This window comes from Erinaceus europaeus, chromosome 14, assembly GCF_950295315.1.
Source record: "Erinaceus europaeus chromosome 14, mEriEur2.1, whole genome shotgun sequence".
Taxonomy (NCBI): Eukaryota; Metazoa; Chordata; class Mammalia; order Eulipotyphla; family Erinaceidae; genus Erinaceus; species Erinaceus europaeus.
In genome coordinates, this window is record NC_080175.1 from 80061200 (window position 1) to 80079543 (window position 18344).

At 42.1% G+C, this 18344-nt stretch overlaps 1 protein-coding gene across 2 annotated transcripts in view; it reads left to right on the forward strand.

Annotated features, from left to right (window-relative positions):
* Nucleotides 1-18344, forward strand: part of VPS8 (VPS8 subunit of CORVET complex) — a 208117-nt gene that overhangs the window by 136113 nt on the left and 53660 nt on the right. For both annotated transcript variants that reach the window (XM_060172095.1, XM_060172094.1), the window contains 3 exons: nucleotides 3460-3502; nucleotides 8006-8109; nucleotides 16970-17051. In XM_060172095.1, coding sequence (XP_060028078.1) covers nucleotides 3460-3502; nucleotides 8006-8109; nucleotides 16970-17051 — 229 coding nt within the window. The remainder of the gene's footprint in view (nucleotides 1-3459; nucleotides 3503-8005; nucleotides 8110-16969; nucleotides 17052-18344) is intronic.

The following is an 18344-nucleotide window of genomic DNA, read 5'->3' on the forward strand; positions in this document are numbered from 1 at the left end:
TCAATCCATCTTTTTTTGATAAGATATGATGGGCATATTATAACATTGTATACGTTTTTACCTACCGACCTTAACTTTTTTTTTCTTTTCTACGCTAATGAGCCCCAAGCCCCATACATATATGATGCAGTGCTGGTAGGGCTACAGGGAAGCTTCTCATTTTATTTTAGATACTGAGGATACTGAGCTACAACGAGGACAGAGAGACATTACAGCACCACTCCACCACCCACGGAGCTACCCTAGTACCATGCACGAGGGCTCCCACATGGTGCCAGACTCTAACTCAGGACTGTGCACTTAGTAAGGTGTGTGCTCTTCTGAGTGAGCTGTCTCCTGTCTTAGTTGCCTGTACTTCAAGGAAAGTTGCACTAATCTAGTACATGTTCACTCTATTTTTTGAGAGACAGAGGGAAAGACACAGAGAAAGAGAGGAGACTCCTTAGCACTGCTCCACTGTGCATGGAGCTCCCACAGTGCCACCCATGTTGCTCCCAAGTGATGCCAGGTTTACACCTAGGCCTCAGGCATGCTAAGGCAGACACTCGGCCAGGTGAGCTGTCTCTAGCCTCCTTATCTCTAAATAGTTTTTTGACACAGATCATTGACTAGACCCCCAAATTCCTGATATTTTATTTTACTTAAAATTTACATGTGACAAAATGTACAATCTTTTAAGTACATTTTGGGTGAGTTTTGAAAATGTGTTAGCCTGGTTAAACTTAATCCTTAACAGAGAACTTTACCTTCACTCCAGAAATTTCCCTCATTCTCCTCCATAGTCAGTTCTTACTCTCATTTCTCCCTGAGATAGCCACATTAAATTTGTTTTAAATTTTTTGCTCATCCCCTCTAACAGACCCAGAAAGTGCTGTTGTGTACTTATTCTTTAATCTGGCATGATGTCTTTAAGGTTTTTCTCTGCAAATGTATTTATCGATATTGTGTTCCTTATAGCACTGAGTAGCATTTAAATGTACAAATGGTTTTTCTTTTCTCCTATTGATCGACTGCTAGACTCCTTCTGGACATAGAGTACTAAGAACAAAACTAATACCATCACTTTTGTGTGCAAATGTGTTTATTTCCTTGGAGTCAGTGGAATTATTGGGTCACATGGTAGATACAAGTTTAGTTTTGATTTTTACTTATTTATTTTAATATTTATAGAGTTACTTCTATAGAAGTCAATAGAGCTCTTTTTCAAAGTGGTTGTACCATTTTTCTTCTCACCAATGAGAGATTTAGTCACTCCACTTCATCACCAATAGCAAATGATCAGTTTTTCAAAACTAATGTTTATCCATCTTTTGTTGTGTTTATAACATAAGCCATTTCATTAGCATTAAGTATGTGCACATTGTTTTGCAACCATCATCACCATCCATTTCTAGAATGTTGTCAACTTTCCAACTGAAAACCCTCCTCTCTTAAGACAGCTCTCTGTTCCCACTGCTCCCACCTGCAACCTTTGGCAACCACCGTGCTACTTTCTGACTGTAGGGCCCCTTAGGTTGTGCCCTCACACATCGTTTGCCCTTTATGACTACCTTGTTACACTAGGCATGGTATTTTTAAGATTGGTCTACATTATTGTCAGACTTTGATTCTTTTTTTTTTGCTAGGGCTTGGTGCCTGCACTATAAATTCACTGCTCCTGTGGTCATTTATTTCCATTTTGTTGCCATTGTTTTTGCTGTTGTTGGAGAGGACAGAGAGAAATGGAGAGAGGAGGGGAAAAAAGAGATGGGAAGAGAAAGATAGACACCTGCAGACCTGCTTCACCGCTTATGAAGCAACCCCCCTGCAGGTGAGAAGCCAGGGGCTTGAACCGAGGTGCTTACTCAGGTCCTTGTGCTTTGCGCCATGTGCACTTAACCTGCTGTGCTACCGCCCAGCTCCCCCTTCATTCCTTTTAAAAGTTAAATAATAGTCTATTTTATGTCAGAGGTCACACGTGTTTCTACCAATTTGTTGAGAAGCACTTGGGTTGCTTCCACCTTTTAGCTGTTGTGAATAATGCTGCATGAATTCAGGTATACAAATATCTTTTCAAGTTTTGCTTCCAGTTCTCACCCAAAAGAAAGATTTCTGGATGAAGTAACAATTCATTTTTATTTTTTGGAGCAATTTACATACTCTTTTACACAGCAGTGGTATCATTTTACATTTCTACCGGCAGTACACAAGGATTCTAACTTGATTTCCTCAACTTCGTGTATTTTCTTTTTTTTTTTAAATTTTTTTTTTATTTTTTAAATATTTTATTTATTCCCTTTTGTTGCCCTTGTTGTTTATTGTTGTAGTTATTATTGTTGTTGTCGTTGTTAGATAGGACAGAGAGAAATGGAGAGAGGAGGGGAAGACAGAGAGGAGGAGAGAAAGATAGACACCTGCAGACCTGCTTCACCGCCTGTGAAGCGACTCCCCTGCAGGTGGGGTGCCGGGCTCGAACCGGGATCCTTATGCCGGTCCTTGTGCTTTGCGCCACCTGCGCTTAACCCGCTGCGCTACAGCCCGACTCCCTCGTGTATTTTCTTTTTGTTCTTGATAGTAGCCATCCAAATAGTTGTTAAATGTTATATCAGTTTTAAAATATTGTCATCCTATCTAGGAATAGACTTTAGTCTTAAAGCTATCCCCATTTATGTGTATAAAGTGTTCTGTGTGGTCATTGTTAAGGCCAAAACAGGTGAACACATTCGGGTAAAAAGGAGATATTAAGGATGTCTTTAATGCATATTTAAGAGCCTTAGCTGGTAAGAGCTCACCCAATAGAGCATGTATTTTACCATGTACAAGGCTAAGGGCTCCAGCCCCAGCATCACAGCACCAAGGGAAGCTCGGTGGTGGGCTGATGCCGTGATATCTCTCTCTATCTCTATCTCTCCCCCCCCCCCAACTAAACAGAATGAAAAAGTCAAAACAAAGAGTAATGTCACACACACACAATAATACCCCAACATTGGGGGGGGCAGTTTGGGATATTAGTTCAGGGTATATATCCAAGGATCTAGAATTCAGTGTCTAGAAAAAGTAGACACTCCAGCTGCAGTTCGGAGATACAGCTCTCACCCTTGTGTCCTGCACTTTGGGCATGGGCTTGTGTCCTTTTTATTCCCATTCACCTCTCTTTCTCATAGCTTAGTATGGATTTTCGTTCATATCCAAAGCATCAGTACCTCTTAATTCTCATCACTGAGCCTAAGAATGACACTAATGGTGCCCTGCTGTTATAACAGGAGCAGGAGTGGGGCAGAAGTGGTACCTGCTATTTGGGGCTCCTCTCAGTGCTGCTTTTTCTATATACAAAAATGTTCGGCCTGAAAGTAATGGACTATTCCTTATAACCTTGTTGTTTCTTGGGGTCTTTTACCTATAAAAATGTTCATTCAGATGTTGGGTGGATTGAAAATATGAAGAGTTTTCTTGATGTGCTGCCTTGTCTTTACTTCGCAGAGACTACAGAGCAAGCTTCAAGAACTCACACATCAAGATGAAAGTAAGTGGTTTCATGTGATTACAAGTTTTCCCAGCTGCCCCATGTCTTAAAAGTCAGCTAATAAACTGTTCTGATTAGTAGTAATTATTACATTGTTTTGCATGACAGTTATTCATTTCCATTTGCATCTTGATTTTAGCTTATTATCAAAGGATTATACTAGAAAAATCACAAACTGTGGCCTTATGACATTGTCAATGGTTTTTTAAAATATAATTTCTTTATTAGTGATTTAATAATTATTGATGAGATTGTGGTATAAGAGGGTTATAATTCCATACAGTTCTCACTACCTGAGTTCCGTATCCCCTCCCCTCCATTAGAAATTTCCCTATTCTTTATCCCTCTGGGAGTATGGACCAAAGATCATTTGGGGGTGCAGAGGGTGGACGTTTTGGCTTCTGTAGTTGCTTCTCTGCTGGACATGGGCATTGACAGGTTGACCTATAGCCCTCATTGGGTAGGGGTTAATGGTTTTAAAGAAAAGAGAATAGGGCACTCCTCACTGATTCTTTTCTTTTATATATATATATTAAATTTTTATTTGTGAAATGGAAATATTGACAAGACTGTAGGGTAAGAGGGGTACATTTCCACATAATGCCCATCCCCAGAGCTCCATATCCCATCCCTTCCCTTGATAGCTTTCCTATTCTTTATCCCTCTGGGAGTGTGGACCCAGGATCATTATGGGGTGCAGAAGGTGGAAGGCCTGGCTTCTGTAATTGTTTCTCCACTGAACATGGGCATTGACAGGTGGATCCATACCCCCAGCCTGTCTCTCTCTTTCCCTAGTGGGGCAGGGCTCTGGGGAGGCAGGGCTCCAGGACATGTTGGTAGGGCCGTCTGCCCAAGGAAGTCAGGTTGGAGTCATGGTATCATCTGGAACCTGGTGGCTTTGACTGGCTGGATTTATGGCTATGCCGATGCAGAAGGTCTCCTAAGTCACTTTCCTGGAGATGGACATGTTGATTGCGATTCTTTTCTTGATGTTATATTTCTGGACTGACATTTAGGTATGTATAAATGAGGTGCAGAACTAATGTCCTAAAACTCACTGTCCTGTGCCCAGGCACCTGCAGATCAGAGCTTGTAAAGTGTGTGGTTTGGTGGCAGTAATGCCTTCATGGATGCTTGCCTCCCAGCTCCATAACTCTGTCACCAATTCCCTCCTCCTCCTCCTCCCTCAGCTGTTGACAATCAGCATTCTACTTTCAGGCCCTATGAACTTGGTGATTCTAGGTGGCCCAGCAATCGTAGTAGTATTTGTTCTTTTGTGTCTAGCTTATAATCGCTTCAGTATTTATCCACATTATAATACCTGTCAGAATTCTACTCCTTGTTTTAACCACTCCATTTGATATAAATGCATTTTATAGCTCCAGCTAGTGATAGCATCAAAGATTGAACAGGGAACCACAGGCACGAAGTCTAGTGACACCTGTTGTTCTATCCGTGCAGCCCAAATTTGTGTTTACTTGTTAGGAGACATCCTGATGTGAATGAATTGGCATCTTATTGAGGTTTTGATTTGCATTTCCCTAGTGGTCAGTGTTGTTGAGCATCTTTTCATGTTTACTGGTCACATCTGTATCATTTTTCGGGAAATACCTCTTCAGAGCCTTTCCTTCTTTTTTTCTCCCTGTACCAGAGCACTGCTCAGCTCTGGTTTATGGTGGTGTGGGGAGTTAGAGCTGAGACTTCAGAGCCTTAGACACGAGAGTTTCTTTGCATAATCATTATGCTGTCTACCTCCACCCTTAAGCTCTTTACTTATTGCTTGGCATTTTCAGAAATTCAGAGAATCACTGGGTAATGTGGTTTTTAGAATCCTACTTCCTTAACACCCGATCTTTCCTTGGGTCCTTTGGCCTGAATACCTTCCTTGTAACCCTCATTCTTTGTACATAATGTTTCTGTTTTTCAAGAGTTTAGTCTTGTGTGATAGTCTTTGCTTTATCCTGATTATTGGCTGATCTTTTTTGTAATCTCAGTAAACACTTAATTGAGTTTTCCATAATTAGTCTTGCTAAGCATTTAACTGCTTTTATAATAGTCAATATTTATTGATAATTTTGTATCTTAGGTTGGTTATATATTTTTATTTTTCTTTGACACTATAAGAGCACTTTTTGCAAACAATACATGAACAATTAAGGGAAAAGTAAAGACTTGTTTTCCGAGAATCACTACAGTGATTTGCAGATGGTTATCTCGAGAAGCAATGAATTCCAGTTCTTTGAACTCCAGTGAAGAGAAATTCTTAGCAATAGTCTTCATGTCTCTCATTTGATTTCATACTCAGTGTTCTCAGTGTGCTTAAGAATTTTGGAGACTTTGCTAATCACAGGGCAATTCTTTTTTATTTTATTTATTTATTCCCTTTTGTTGCCCTTGTTTTTTTTATTGTTGTAGTTATTATTGTTGTTGTCGTCGTTGTTGGATAGGACAGAGAGAAATGGAGAGAGGAGGGGAAGACAGAGAGGAGGAGAGAAAGGCAGACCCCTGCAGACCTGCTTCACCGCCTGTGAAGCGACTCCCCTGCAGGTGGGGAGCCGGGGTTCGAACCGGGATCCTTATGCCGGTCCTTGTGCTTTGCGCCACCTGCGCTTAACCCGCTGCGCTACAGCCCGACTCCCATCACAGGGTAATTCTATGGGTCATACACAGATGGCCTGAATAGTTCTCAACCAAAGAACTGCAGCTTTGTGATGCATAAGGAGAAACTTGAATGCAGGTATGAAGAACAGGATCAGTGAGTGTGGCAAAAGATTGTGGATAGAGAAAACAGGGAACTGTTTAAAATTGATGGGTTAAAGCTGTCTTTGTAGAAAGCATGACCTTTGAAGGAAAAGTGGAGCAATGCATTAAAGTTTGCTAGGCAACAGCAAGGAAAAAGGCCTTCTGGGGTAAGGAGACAAGAATATGAAAGTGCCTGGCTGGTGATCCCAGTGAGTAGGAAATGGTCTGGCACTGCAAGGATAGAGGGTGAAGAGATGAGCCAGAAGCCTTATTTAGGGCCCGAGTTAGACACTCCGCTTTTCCCCCACCCCTCCCTCTCCTATTCTCAGTCTTCATCCTCCTCTTCCTCCCAGTCTTCTACCTTGCTCCCTTCCTCCTCTTTTTCTCTTCCCCATCCTCTTCCTCCTCCACCTCAAAGATTTATAAGTCTCAAGCAGTTTCTGTGGACGGAACTGATATGTTTAGACTTGAGTTTTCTCTCCTTTTCTTTCTTTTCTTTCTTTCTTTTTTTTTTTTTTTTTGCCTCCAGGGTTATCGCTGGGGCTCAGTGCCTGCACTACGAATCCACTGCTCCTGGAGGGCATTTTTTCCCATTGTGTTGCCCTTGTTGATGTCCTTGCTGCCCTTGTTGTTACTGTTGCCATTGCTGCTGCTGTTGTTGGATAGGACAGAGAGAAATCAAGAGAGAGGGGGAGAGAAAGATAGATAATCTGTAGACCTGCTTCATCGACACCGACTATGAAGTGACCCACCTGCAGATGGGAAGCCAGGGGCTTGAACCGGGATCCTTATATCAGTCCTTTTGCTTTGTGCCATGTGTGCTTAACACACTGTGCTACCACCTGGCCCCCCTCTTCAGCTATTTTTTACTGCAGTGCCACTGATCAAACCCAGGACCTCACACATGGGAGGCACGCACTTTACCTCTGAGCCTCCCCCATTTGTTTTTGAGAGTGAGAAGAAGGAAGGAAGGAGACAAACAAAGCACAACTCCACCCTCCATTGTTCCAGTGGTTTTGTCTCTGTTGCTCTCTTAGGTGTTTCTGGGAAACCAGGCCGTCCCTCATGCATGGAAGGCCTGTGCTCCACCACTGAGCCACCACCCTGGACCTCATACATCAGCCTTGTTGTCTCTAGGGACAGTATCAAATGGGGCAAACATCTAACTAAGAAGCTACTGCAGCACTCTATATAAATAGCACAATGAAGAACTAATCTGGAGTAAAAGTAGAGAGGATGTGAGAGCATGGACAAAGAATCAGCAAAGTCATCAATTTGTTTGAACGTGAATGAAAGTGAGGAAGGCGTCAGTGAAGATTCATAAACTGGTCAACTTAGAGTGATGGTTCTAATAACTTGGTTTGGAAATGAAAATAGAAACAGTGAAAAGAGAAGGGCCGCTGATATTATCTTGGGGGATACCTATACTTGAGAAATAACTGAAGAAAGGACAGGTAGAGGAGGAAAGGTGAATGGTGATTTCTCTGCTAACTAATGTACACTTACATAAATAAGGATTTTTTTTTTCTGTAGCTAGACCCTACTGGCATCTGTGGTATGCTTTACACATCCTACAAATGTCAAACATGTATATTGAAAACGATTGCACAGAATGACCCACTTTTAACCTACTAGCCCTCAGCATCAGGTTTTACGTAGTTCTAGAAAACGGAAACTACGCAAAGAAAAAGTCTGTTACAGGAGCTCTGAGATTGTCAGTTGTGAAACCTTAACTGTTGTTACCAATTTCTCTGAATCTAGACACCAAAGAAGTTCCCTCACTGAAGGATGTTGAAGGTACCATGGTAGAGACAATTGCCCTTTGCCAAAGAAATTCTCATAATTTGAACCAGCAGCAACGAGAGGTAAGAGGACGGACGAATGCCTGCCTAAGCATTTGAAAGTGCATTCTGCTGTGAAACTACGCTTGCATTGTGTTTGCACTGCCCTCTGCCACCCGAGTTTAATCCGACTGCATTTTAATCACTGTTTAGTGCTCCCAGGTGTATGAATCCTAAAGCTATTATAAAGAGTGCCTTTCCTCTTTGTTCTCACAAAAAAGCTTTATATTCTTAGATTTGGCTGTGCTACCAAAGTTAGGTGTGTGAATCCTCTATGTCCTTGCTCTCTCTGGACTGAGGATTTTGCGTTTTCCATGTAATGATCTTGTGGATGTCACCATTTATCATCTCTTCTATTCCTCGTGGATGAAAGTGAGCATGAAGAACTAGAGGAAAACCCTCAGTGGATACACAGAAAGCTGGAAAAGGTTGAAGAAGGCTAGGATAAGTCATTCTCCACCTTAACTGCATATTCAAGTCACCCGGGGAGCTTGGAAAAAATCCCAGCAGTCAGACTGCACCCCAAGCCAAATAAATTAGGCTCTGGGGCTGAGACCCAGTCATTTGTATATTTTGAAGCTTTCCACGTAATTCCACTGTGCAGCCAAGTTTGGAACCACTGCTAAATCCCAGACTGCAAAAAGCAGGAACACAAAGCCGAAGGAGGCAGAGCTGAGCACCTGGTGCAGGTGGGAGTTACAACAGTGAAGCAGAAACTTAGGGGGCGAGATGAGTCTTGACAGCTAAGTTCTGTAGTTGCTTCAAGGCTCGAAGCTGCAGCATGATCAGGTGTGACTCCTCGATACCTGCTCCTCCAGACTCTGACTGCATTCTACTGCCTGAGTCTCAGAAATAAGAAGCAGGGTTAATTTTTCACATAGACTTAGTTATCCATGTTACAAAGGAAATAAAACGCTTGGTATGCATTCTATTCTAGGGAGCTGCAGATTCCTCCTTTACATTGTTGTCAGGCATCGTTCTTTCTCAGTTAGCAACAAGGTTATCTATCAGTGGGGCTCAGTGCCTGCAAGATGAATCTACCACTCCTGACAGCCATTGCTTCTTTCCACTTCCACCTTCTCCTCCTTCTCCTTCTTCTTTTCCTCTTTAAGATAGAGACAAAGAGAAAATGAGAGGAAAGGGGGAAAAGAGAAAGAGAGAGACCTGCAGCACTGCTTTACTGTCCATAAAGTGACCCCTGCAGGTGGGGAGTGGGGCTTTGTGCCATAGCCTATCTCTTTGTCAAGCATTTTTTGAAGTCACACGTTTTTGTTTTGTTTTGTTTTGTTTTTCTTTTTTTGCTAAGGCTTCAATACTCTAGGATGACTTTTTCAGGTAGAAACAGACAGAGACACTGGGGGAGACACCACCGCACAGAAACTTTCTCTAATGTGCTGGAAGCTCAGTTCAAGCCTGGGTCATGCACATGACAAGACAGGCACACTATTCGAGTAAGCTGTTTGCCTGCCTTGAAGGCATCAATTTTAAAAATCCTTTAGAATAAAATGTGGATAACAAGCACATTTTTATAATATTTATTTATTATTATATTTTTATGTATTGGGAGATTAATGATTTACAGTACAGTTGTTGACACATGGATACAATTTCTAATCTCACCAAGGGATGTACGTGCAAATCACTCTTAACCCCAAATTAGGTCCATCATCCTCTCCTGGGGATATGCTCTAAGGAAACAAACACACCCCTCTAAAGAGATCTGTATACACCTATGTTCACAGCAGCACAATTTGTAATAGCTAAAACCTGGAAGCAACCTAAGTATCCCAGCAATAGGTGAGTGGCTGAGAAATTTGTGTTATGTATATACAATGGAATCCTACTTAGTTTCTTTTTAATAACTGTGTGTGAAATTTTATGTATAGTCAAAAAAAAAAAAAACCTGCAGTACTAAAAGTTACACAGAAAGATGTTCTTAAGAAGTAACATATGGTCTGAGGAGATAACCTAACGGTTAAACAAAAAGCCTTTCTTGCCTGAGAGACCAAGTTCAATAACCAGCATCACCATGGGCTTCAGCTGAGCAGTGCTCGGATTAAAAAAGGAGAAGAAGAAGGAAAAAAAAAGGAGGAGGAGGAGGAGAAAGACTGTAACAATCCTTTCATCTCAGAATAGTCATCATTTTCATTTGGTAAAAATCACTCTAGATATTTTTTACTTGCATAGGTTAACATAACTTTAGGAAAATTGAATTCAATAATGCTAGCTTTTAAAAATAAACATGTTTAATCTCATTTAGGAAACTTGGAAAACTGAGGAATTTCTGAATTTTAAGCTATTTTTTTCAAAATTATCTATTTATTTATTGGATAGAGACAGCCAAAAATTGAGAAGGAGGGGAGTGATAGAGAGGGAGAGAGACAGAGAGACGCCTGCAACACTGCTTTACCGCTCCTGAAGCTTTCCCCCTGCAGGTGGGGGCTGAGGGCTTCATTAAAATGAAGTGTAAAGTTTACACCAACCCTTTTGCCATGATTTTCCCACTCCTAAATTTTTCTTTTCTTTTTTTTTTTTTTTTTGGTTAGTTGTCTGTATGTGGCCATGGTAATCTTATAAGAGAAACACAAAAGGACAGAATTCTTATACTCATGTTCACACATACTCAATACTAAGCCTTTCTTATTTTTTTTTCAGTCTGTCCATCTTCTCTCTTAACATGTGTTAGGTACTCTTCTGTTGTCTTCTCATGGGAGTGTTAAGGGAAGATGACAGCTACGTTTTATGTGTAGAATTACTTAGGTTCATAAACAGAAATATGTCCAGATTCACATATTAATAAAGTACAAAAATCCTTGCTCTAGAACTCTAGAGATTATTCTGACAGTCAGAGACAGGAACAGAGCTTCCTTTGATGTGGTAAAGAAAGATTTAATCTACCTTTTTTAGTCAAAATGTGCCTGAGTTGAATTTGGTTTTATTAGAGATTCTAGATATTAAACTCTTGGTTGAAATTTTTACTTCTCTGAGACTGACATGCACATATTCACAGCACTCTCCACTTCCTTCTGTCCTCCAAAAACCTGTTTTCTGACCTTTTTTTTGGTAGCCCAGGGTCTCATACATGTTCATTTTTATTCTGTATTTTTGAAAGAGAGAGAAAGGAAGAGACTGCAGAGCACTGCTCCACCAACCATGGAGCTCCCTTGGCGCTATCTCTGGTGCTCTCGTGTGCTGGGCATCCATGCCCTATCCCTCAGACATGATCAGGTCTGCATTCTGCCTCCTGAGCCATTTCACAGGTCCCTTTGTTTCTAAGGGTACTGGATTTTGTGGAAACACTCAGTTTGCAAAAATACTAGGTTGATGTCATGTTTTCAGGGCTATCATACCAGAAAAATTACTCAGGGATACAAGTTAATTGTCTGAGAGCTCCGTGGTGATCTCACTAAACGTGCACCCCAATAGAAGTGGGAGCAGGCTAGTGAATCCCTGAGTTTGGGGCCAGAGTCCTTTTTATTCACATGTTTTACAATATAGCAAGAATTCCAATGTTCCAAGGGACTGATTCAAGTAGGATGCAAAACAAATGGTTTGGGATGTGAGTCCACAGCTTAGGCTAACAGGGAAAAGTAATTGAACCTTTAAACATACTATATCTAAGCTCAGTGTCTAAATGACTACTGTGGATTTCCTTTCCCATATCAGGGGTTAAGAATTAATTCAGGGGGCTGGGAGACAGCATAATGGTTCTGCAAGACTTCCCCACCTGAAGCTCCAAGGTCTTAGGTTCAGTACCCAGCACCACCATAAACCAGAGCTGAGCAGTGTTCTGGTCTTTCTGTATCTCTCTCACTCATTATATAAAATAAGTACCATGCCCACACCAGACATTAAATTAATTAAATTAAGTGGATTTTTAATTATTATTTTTCAGGGACATTGAGAGCAAAAGCTATCACCAAAGAACCCAAGCTCACTTAAAAACGGGAAGTATCCAAAAGTTTGATGATGAATTTCCCGTAATCTCTCTTTCTAAGAGGTTTCCTAAGACTTTGTATTAGTAGACGCCGTCTCTCCACTGGTAGATAGATGAGCGCTTACAGGGTCTCACAGTGGGTACACAATATACCCTTCTGTAACTATTTTTTTCTAGTCTTTGAAGGCACACTTTTTCCATGCCTCCTAGATGTTTGCAGAAATAGGCTATAACCATCCTGCTTGAAGACCTTTATAAATCATCATCCAACAAGATAAATGCTTGAAATTTTAAAATGTGTTGTTTTTCATTTTTTATGACATTTTTTTTTTCTTGAGGCTTAGAAAGAGCACAGAATTTGAAGTCAGAAGACCAGTTTACTGGCAATGTGATCTTTTCAAATCACATTTTCTTAACTTTAGCTTCTTATATCAGGTGGATCTGTAGTGCCCGTGTGTGTCACTTGACGTAGTGCCCGCAATAACAGGAATAAATTGGCGATACTTCTTTCTTCTGTCTTCTGATATGGTTGGAAGTGTTAGTTAGGTACTGTCAACTTCCACTTCATGGTCTGATGACTTCAGAAATACGAAATAACCGGCTGATCTCACTCATAGGTGGACCTTAAGAAACAAGGACAGAAAGGAGCACAGAAAGCGAAGCACGGGGGGTCGGGCGGTGGCGCAGTGGGTTCAGCGCACGTGGCGCAAAGCGCAGGGACCGGCGTAGGGATCCCGGTTCCAGCCCCCGGCTCCCCACCTGCAGTGGAGTCGCTTCACGGGCGGTGAAGCAGGTATGCAGGTGTCTATCTTTCTCTCCCCCTCTCTCTCTGTCTTCCCCTCCTCTCTCCATTTCTCTCTGTCCTATCCAACAACAAAAAAAAGCAACGTCAACAATGGCAATAATAACCGCAACGAGGCTGCAACAACTAGGGCAACAAAAAGGGGGAAAAAAAAAAAAGCGAAGCATGGTTGGGTGCAGTGTAGTGCAGCAAAGCCAAGGACTTTGGGGTTAGGGTCTTGGTAACACAGTGGTGGGAAAGGATCTGAGTTAGGGGTGAGAGTGTCTTACAGATACTTATCATGGGGAGATGAGAAATTGTATCTGTAAGCTATTGGCGCCCCCCCCATAAAATAATAAAACAGTAAAGAAATATAAAATAATGTTTAATATAGGGGGGTAAATAAAGTTGGATAACTTACTGTCTTATCTTGTTTGACATACCTTACAAGAAAGTGGAGGTTCAACTTTGGGGAAATTCTCTGTTGTCTTCTTCTTCTTCTTCTTCTTTTTTAAATTTTTTATTTAAGAAAGGATTAATGAACAAAACCATAAGGTAGGAAGGGTACAACTCCACACAATTCCCACCACCCAATCTCCATAGCCCACCCCCTCCCCTGATAGCTTTCCCATTCTCTATCCCTCTGGGAGCATGGACCCAGGGTCATTGTGGGTTGCAGAAGGTAGAAGGTCTGGCTTCTGTAATTGCTTCCCCGCTGAACATGGGCGTTGACTGGTCGGTCCATACTCCCAGTCTGCCTCTCTCTTTCCCTAGTAGGGTGTGTCTCTGGGGAAGCTAGGCTCCAGGACACATTGGTGGGGTCTTCAGTCCAGGGAAGCCTGGCCAGCATCCTGGTGGCATCTGGAACCTGGTGATTGAAAAGAGAGTTAACATACGAAGCCAAACAATTTGTTGAGCAATCATGGATCCCAAGCTTGGAATAGTGGAGAGGAAGTGTTAGGGAGGTACTCACTGCAAACTCTAGTGTACTTCTGCTTTCAGGTGTATATTTTGCAGTAGTTTATGGATACGTGTGCACATAAGCTCTCTCTCACAGAAACTGGTGTATATCTAGGTTATGGGACTTTGTTAGAAAGTGAACTACCTGAGATGAAATTAGAGTGTACTATTAAAGGAAAGGTCTCACCCGAGTAATGAAGCTGAAGGGTTGTCATTCCACACGTGAAGTCTCTGGATACAGTCTGAGGTGAAGCATGTTGACGTGGCAATCGTTGCGTTGGTTAGGTTGTGATCGGTGGATGCAATATTATTTGGTTTGGATTGGGAGACACATCTGGGAAAGTGGGCCCTATCCAAGGGTTCCAGCACTGGGGGAAGTAGGGGCTCTATAGAGGAGATGTGAGGTTCCTGCTGTCTTAGAGTTCAAAAAGACAATCGATAGTTAATGTTACCATCACATTATTTGTTAATTGGGTTAACTTTGAAAAGTCCTTTTGTTATGGTTTGCTGTACAGTATCCAGTATCTTGTATATAGCTGTGCTATTGGATGCTTCTAATCTACTTGGTCTAGGCTTTTGAGAGAGTCCGCATATCAAATACACAGCCTATATATTAAAAAGATTCAGTTTGTGTTTTGAGAAACTTTGAGACATACAATTGATTTTCCCCCTCTCATATTAATTAACTACTGATTTATATGTCTGCATTTTGCTAGGAGTGTACATAAACACCATTCCCACCACCAAAGGACTGTGACCCATCCCTCCCGCCCACTCCCACCCCCCACTGGCCCAGGAAGCTGCATGTCTACCCCTCATCACTGGTTTTTTACTTTGGTGCCCTACTTACAATTTGATCAGGTCCTGCTTTTAGTTTCCCTTTCAGATCTTCTTAATCAACTTCTGTTGATGAGTGGGATCATCCCATACTCATCTTTATCTTTCTGACTTAGTTCACTTAACATAATTCCTTCTAGCTCTGTCCAAGATGGGTCAGAGAAGGTGGGTTCATTGTTCTTGATAGCTGCATAGTATTCCATTGTGTATATATACCATAGCTTTCTCAGCCACTCATCTGTTGTTGGGCACCTGGATTGCTTCCAGGTTTTAGCTATTATGAATTGTGCTGCTATGAACATAGGAGTACACACCTCTTTTTGGTTGGGTATTATGGAGTCCTTGGGGTATAAGCCCTGGAGAGGAATTACTGGATCATATGGAAGGTCCATGTCTAGCCTTCTGAGAGTTTTCCAGACTGCTCTCCACAGAGGCTGTACCAATTTACATTCCCACCAGCAATGTAAAAGGGTTCCTCTGTCCCCACATCCTCTCCAGCATTTGTTGCTCTGTCCTTTTTGATGTATGCCATTCTTACAGGAGTGAGGTGGTATCGTAGTGTTGTCTTAATTTGCATTTCTCTGACAATCAGTGACCTAGAGCAGTTTTTCTTCTATAGTACGCGAGGTTATTTTGACTTTGTCGGGGATGTGCTTATACCAGAATATGTACATCTACTAGCATGAATGAGCCTACCAGGAGGTGATGCAGTGACTGGAGTGCTGGAGGGACACGTGGAAGTCCTGAGTTTGATCCTCAGCATTGCTTGTGCCAGATGATACTCTTAATTCTTCCTCCATTGTTAATAAATAAATCTTAAAAAGTAAACAAGCAAAAAAAAAAAAAAAAAAACACTGTATAGGAGCCAGGGTGGCACACCTGGTTAAGCTCATGCTTTATCAAGTGTAAGAACCGTGGTTCAAGCCCCCAGACCCCTGGTGGGGGGGAGGTTCATGATTGCTAAAGCAGGCATGCAGGTGTCTCTCCTTTTTTTTTTAACTTTTCTTCTTATTATCTTTTTTTTATTGGTTAGAAACAGCCAGAAATTGAGAGGGAAGGGATGATAGAGAGGAAGAGAGAGACACCTGCAACACTGCTTCACCACTTGCAAAGCTTTCCCCCTGCAGGTATCTCTCTTTCTCTCTCTCCATCTCCCCCTTCCCTCTCAATTTTGCTCTGTCCTGTCAAATAAAAAAGAAAAGGAAAAAAAAAAATGGCCACTGGGAGCAGTGCATTTTCATGCAGGTACCGAGCCCCAGTGATAGCCCTCGTTATCACTATTATTAGTAGTAATAAATTAATTCCATGTTTTAAAATGCCAAACATAGGACAGTGCCTTGGTACCTTTGAGCCTGCCCTCTCCTGAGACACAGAAGATTATCATTTAAGTTCAACTTCTTTATTTTCCTAAGATCATATGCTAAAAGGCATCTGGTGTAGCTATGGTATTTAGTGGCTTTTCTCAGATGTTCTCTTCTTTTTTTTTTTTTAATTTTTTTATTTAAGAAAGGATTAGTGAACAAAAGCATAAGGTAGGAGGGGTACAACTCCACACAATTCCCACCACCCAATCCCCATAACCCACTCCCTTCCATGGTAGCTTTCCCATTCTCTATCCCTCTGGGAGCATGGACCCAGGGTCATTGAGGGTTGCAGAAGGTAGAAGGTCTGGCTTCTGTAATTGCTTCCCCGCTGAACATGGGCGTTGACTGGTCGGTCCATACTCCCAGTCTGCCTCTCTCTTTCTCTAGTAAGGTGTGTCTCTGGGGAAGCTGAGCTCCAGGACACATTGGTGGGGTCTTCAATCCAGGGAAGCCTAGCCAGCATCCTGGTGGCATCTGGAACCTGGTGATTGAAAAGAGAGTTAACATACGAAGCCAAACAATTTGTTGAGCAATCATGGATCCCAAGCTTGGAATAGTGGAGAGGAAGTTTTAGGGAGGTACTCACTGCAAACTCTAGTGTACTTCTGCTTTCAGGTGTATATTTTGCAGTAGTTTATGGATACGTGTGCACATAAGCTCTCTCTCACAGAAACTGGTGTATATCTAGGTTATGGGACTTTGTTAGAAAGTGAACTACCTGAGATGAAATTAGAATGTACTATGAAAGGAAAGGTCTCACCCGAGTAATGAAGCTGAAGGGTTGTCATTCCACACGTGAAGTCTCTGGATACAGTCTGAGGTGAAGCATGTTGAGATGGCAATCGTTGCTTTGGTTAGGTTGTGTGTTCTCTTCTTTTTTCTGATTTTTAGAAGCCTTTGGTTGTGGAAAGTTCATTTCAAACTGTAAAATACTATGTTGTATGAGTCATTATTAAAAGTGACAGAACACTTTGTTTTTCTTTGGTTTCCTGTGATGCATCATAGGCACTCTGGTTTCCATTATTGGAGGCAATGATGGCCCCTCAGAAGCTGTCTAGTTCAACAGCACCTCATATCCACGCTGAAGGTAAGCTCACCCGCATTCTGCTAGACTTAGCCTAGGTTTGCCTCTATTCTGACCTGGAAATTATTGTGTGACACCTTTACCCAACATCATATTCTTTTCCTTGATGAAATCATACTACAATGTTGATCTCATTTTTAAGGTTCAATTCTTTTTTTTTTTTTAGGGAGAATTAATAATTTGTAGTAGGTACAGTTGTTGGTACATATGTGAAAATTCCGTTTTCTGCAAAACCCTCTCTCTCACCTGGGGCCTAGGTCTTCCTCCACTGTCATGCACCAGGACCTGAAAACCCTTCCTGCCAGAGTCCTTTACTTAGGTGCAGTACACCAAATCCAGTCTGAGTTCTACTTTGTGTTTCCCCTTTCTGCTCTTATTTCTCAACTTCTGTCTATGAATGAGATCATCCCATATTCATCCTTCTCTTTTTGACTTATCTCACTTAACATAATTCCTTTAAGTTCCATCCAAGATGAAGTGAAAAAGGTGACTTCATCATTCTAAATAGCTGGGTAGAATCCCATTGTGTATATAGACCACAACTTTCTCAGCCACACATCTGGTGTTGGACACCTGGGTTGCTTAAAGTTCAGTTCTTTCTGTGACAGCATTTTCTTCTTCTAGCGTTTGCCCTTCTTCTGTAGCCAGTCAACAGCGTCAGGTTGAGCCTGATGTAAAGTTTCGAGACCTCCTTTGAATCTGGAGAGGTGGCAGTCGTTGACTATGTGGGTCATAGTCTGTCTGGAGCCGCAGGGGCAGTTCGGGTCGTCTCTGGCTCCCCAGCGATGGAACATAGCGGCGCACCGGCCATGGCCTGTTCGATAGCGATTGAGGAGGGCCCAATCATAACGTGCTAGGTCAAAGCCGGGTTGACGCTTGCAGGGGTCTGTGATGAGGTGTTTGTTCTTGACCTCAGCTGACTGCCAACTCTGTTTCCAAGAGACTGGAACAGAGAAGTTCAGTGTAGGCATAGGGGACCAGATTGGGTGACGAGACGTCAAGTGTTGAACAGGGTGGGCAAAGATATCCGCATATATTGGCAGGTCCGGTCGAGCGTAGACGTGGGAAATGAACTTAGATGATGCCGCATCCCGACGAATATCTGGCGGGGTGATGTTGCTAAGAACTGGCAGCCATGGAACCGGGGTGGAACGGATGGTTCCAGAAATTATCCTCATGGAGGAATATAATTTGGAATCGACCAAGTGGACATGGGGGCTACGGAACCATACTGGGCCGGGGCACAGTATTCTGCAGTGGAATAGCATAATGCCAGAGATGATGATCGTAGTGTGG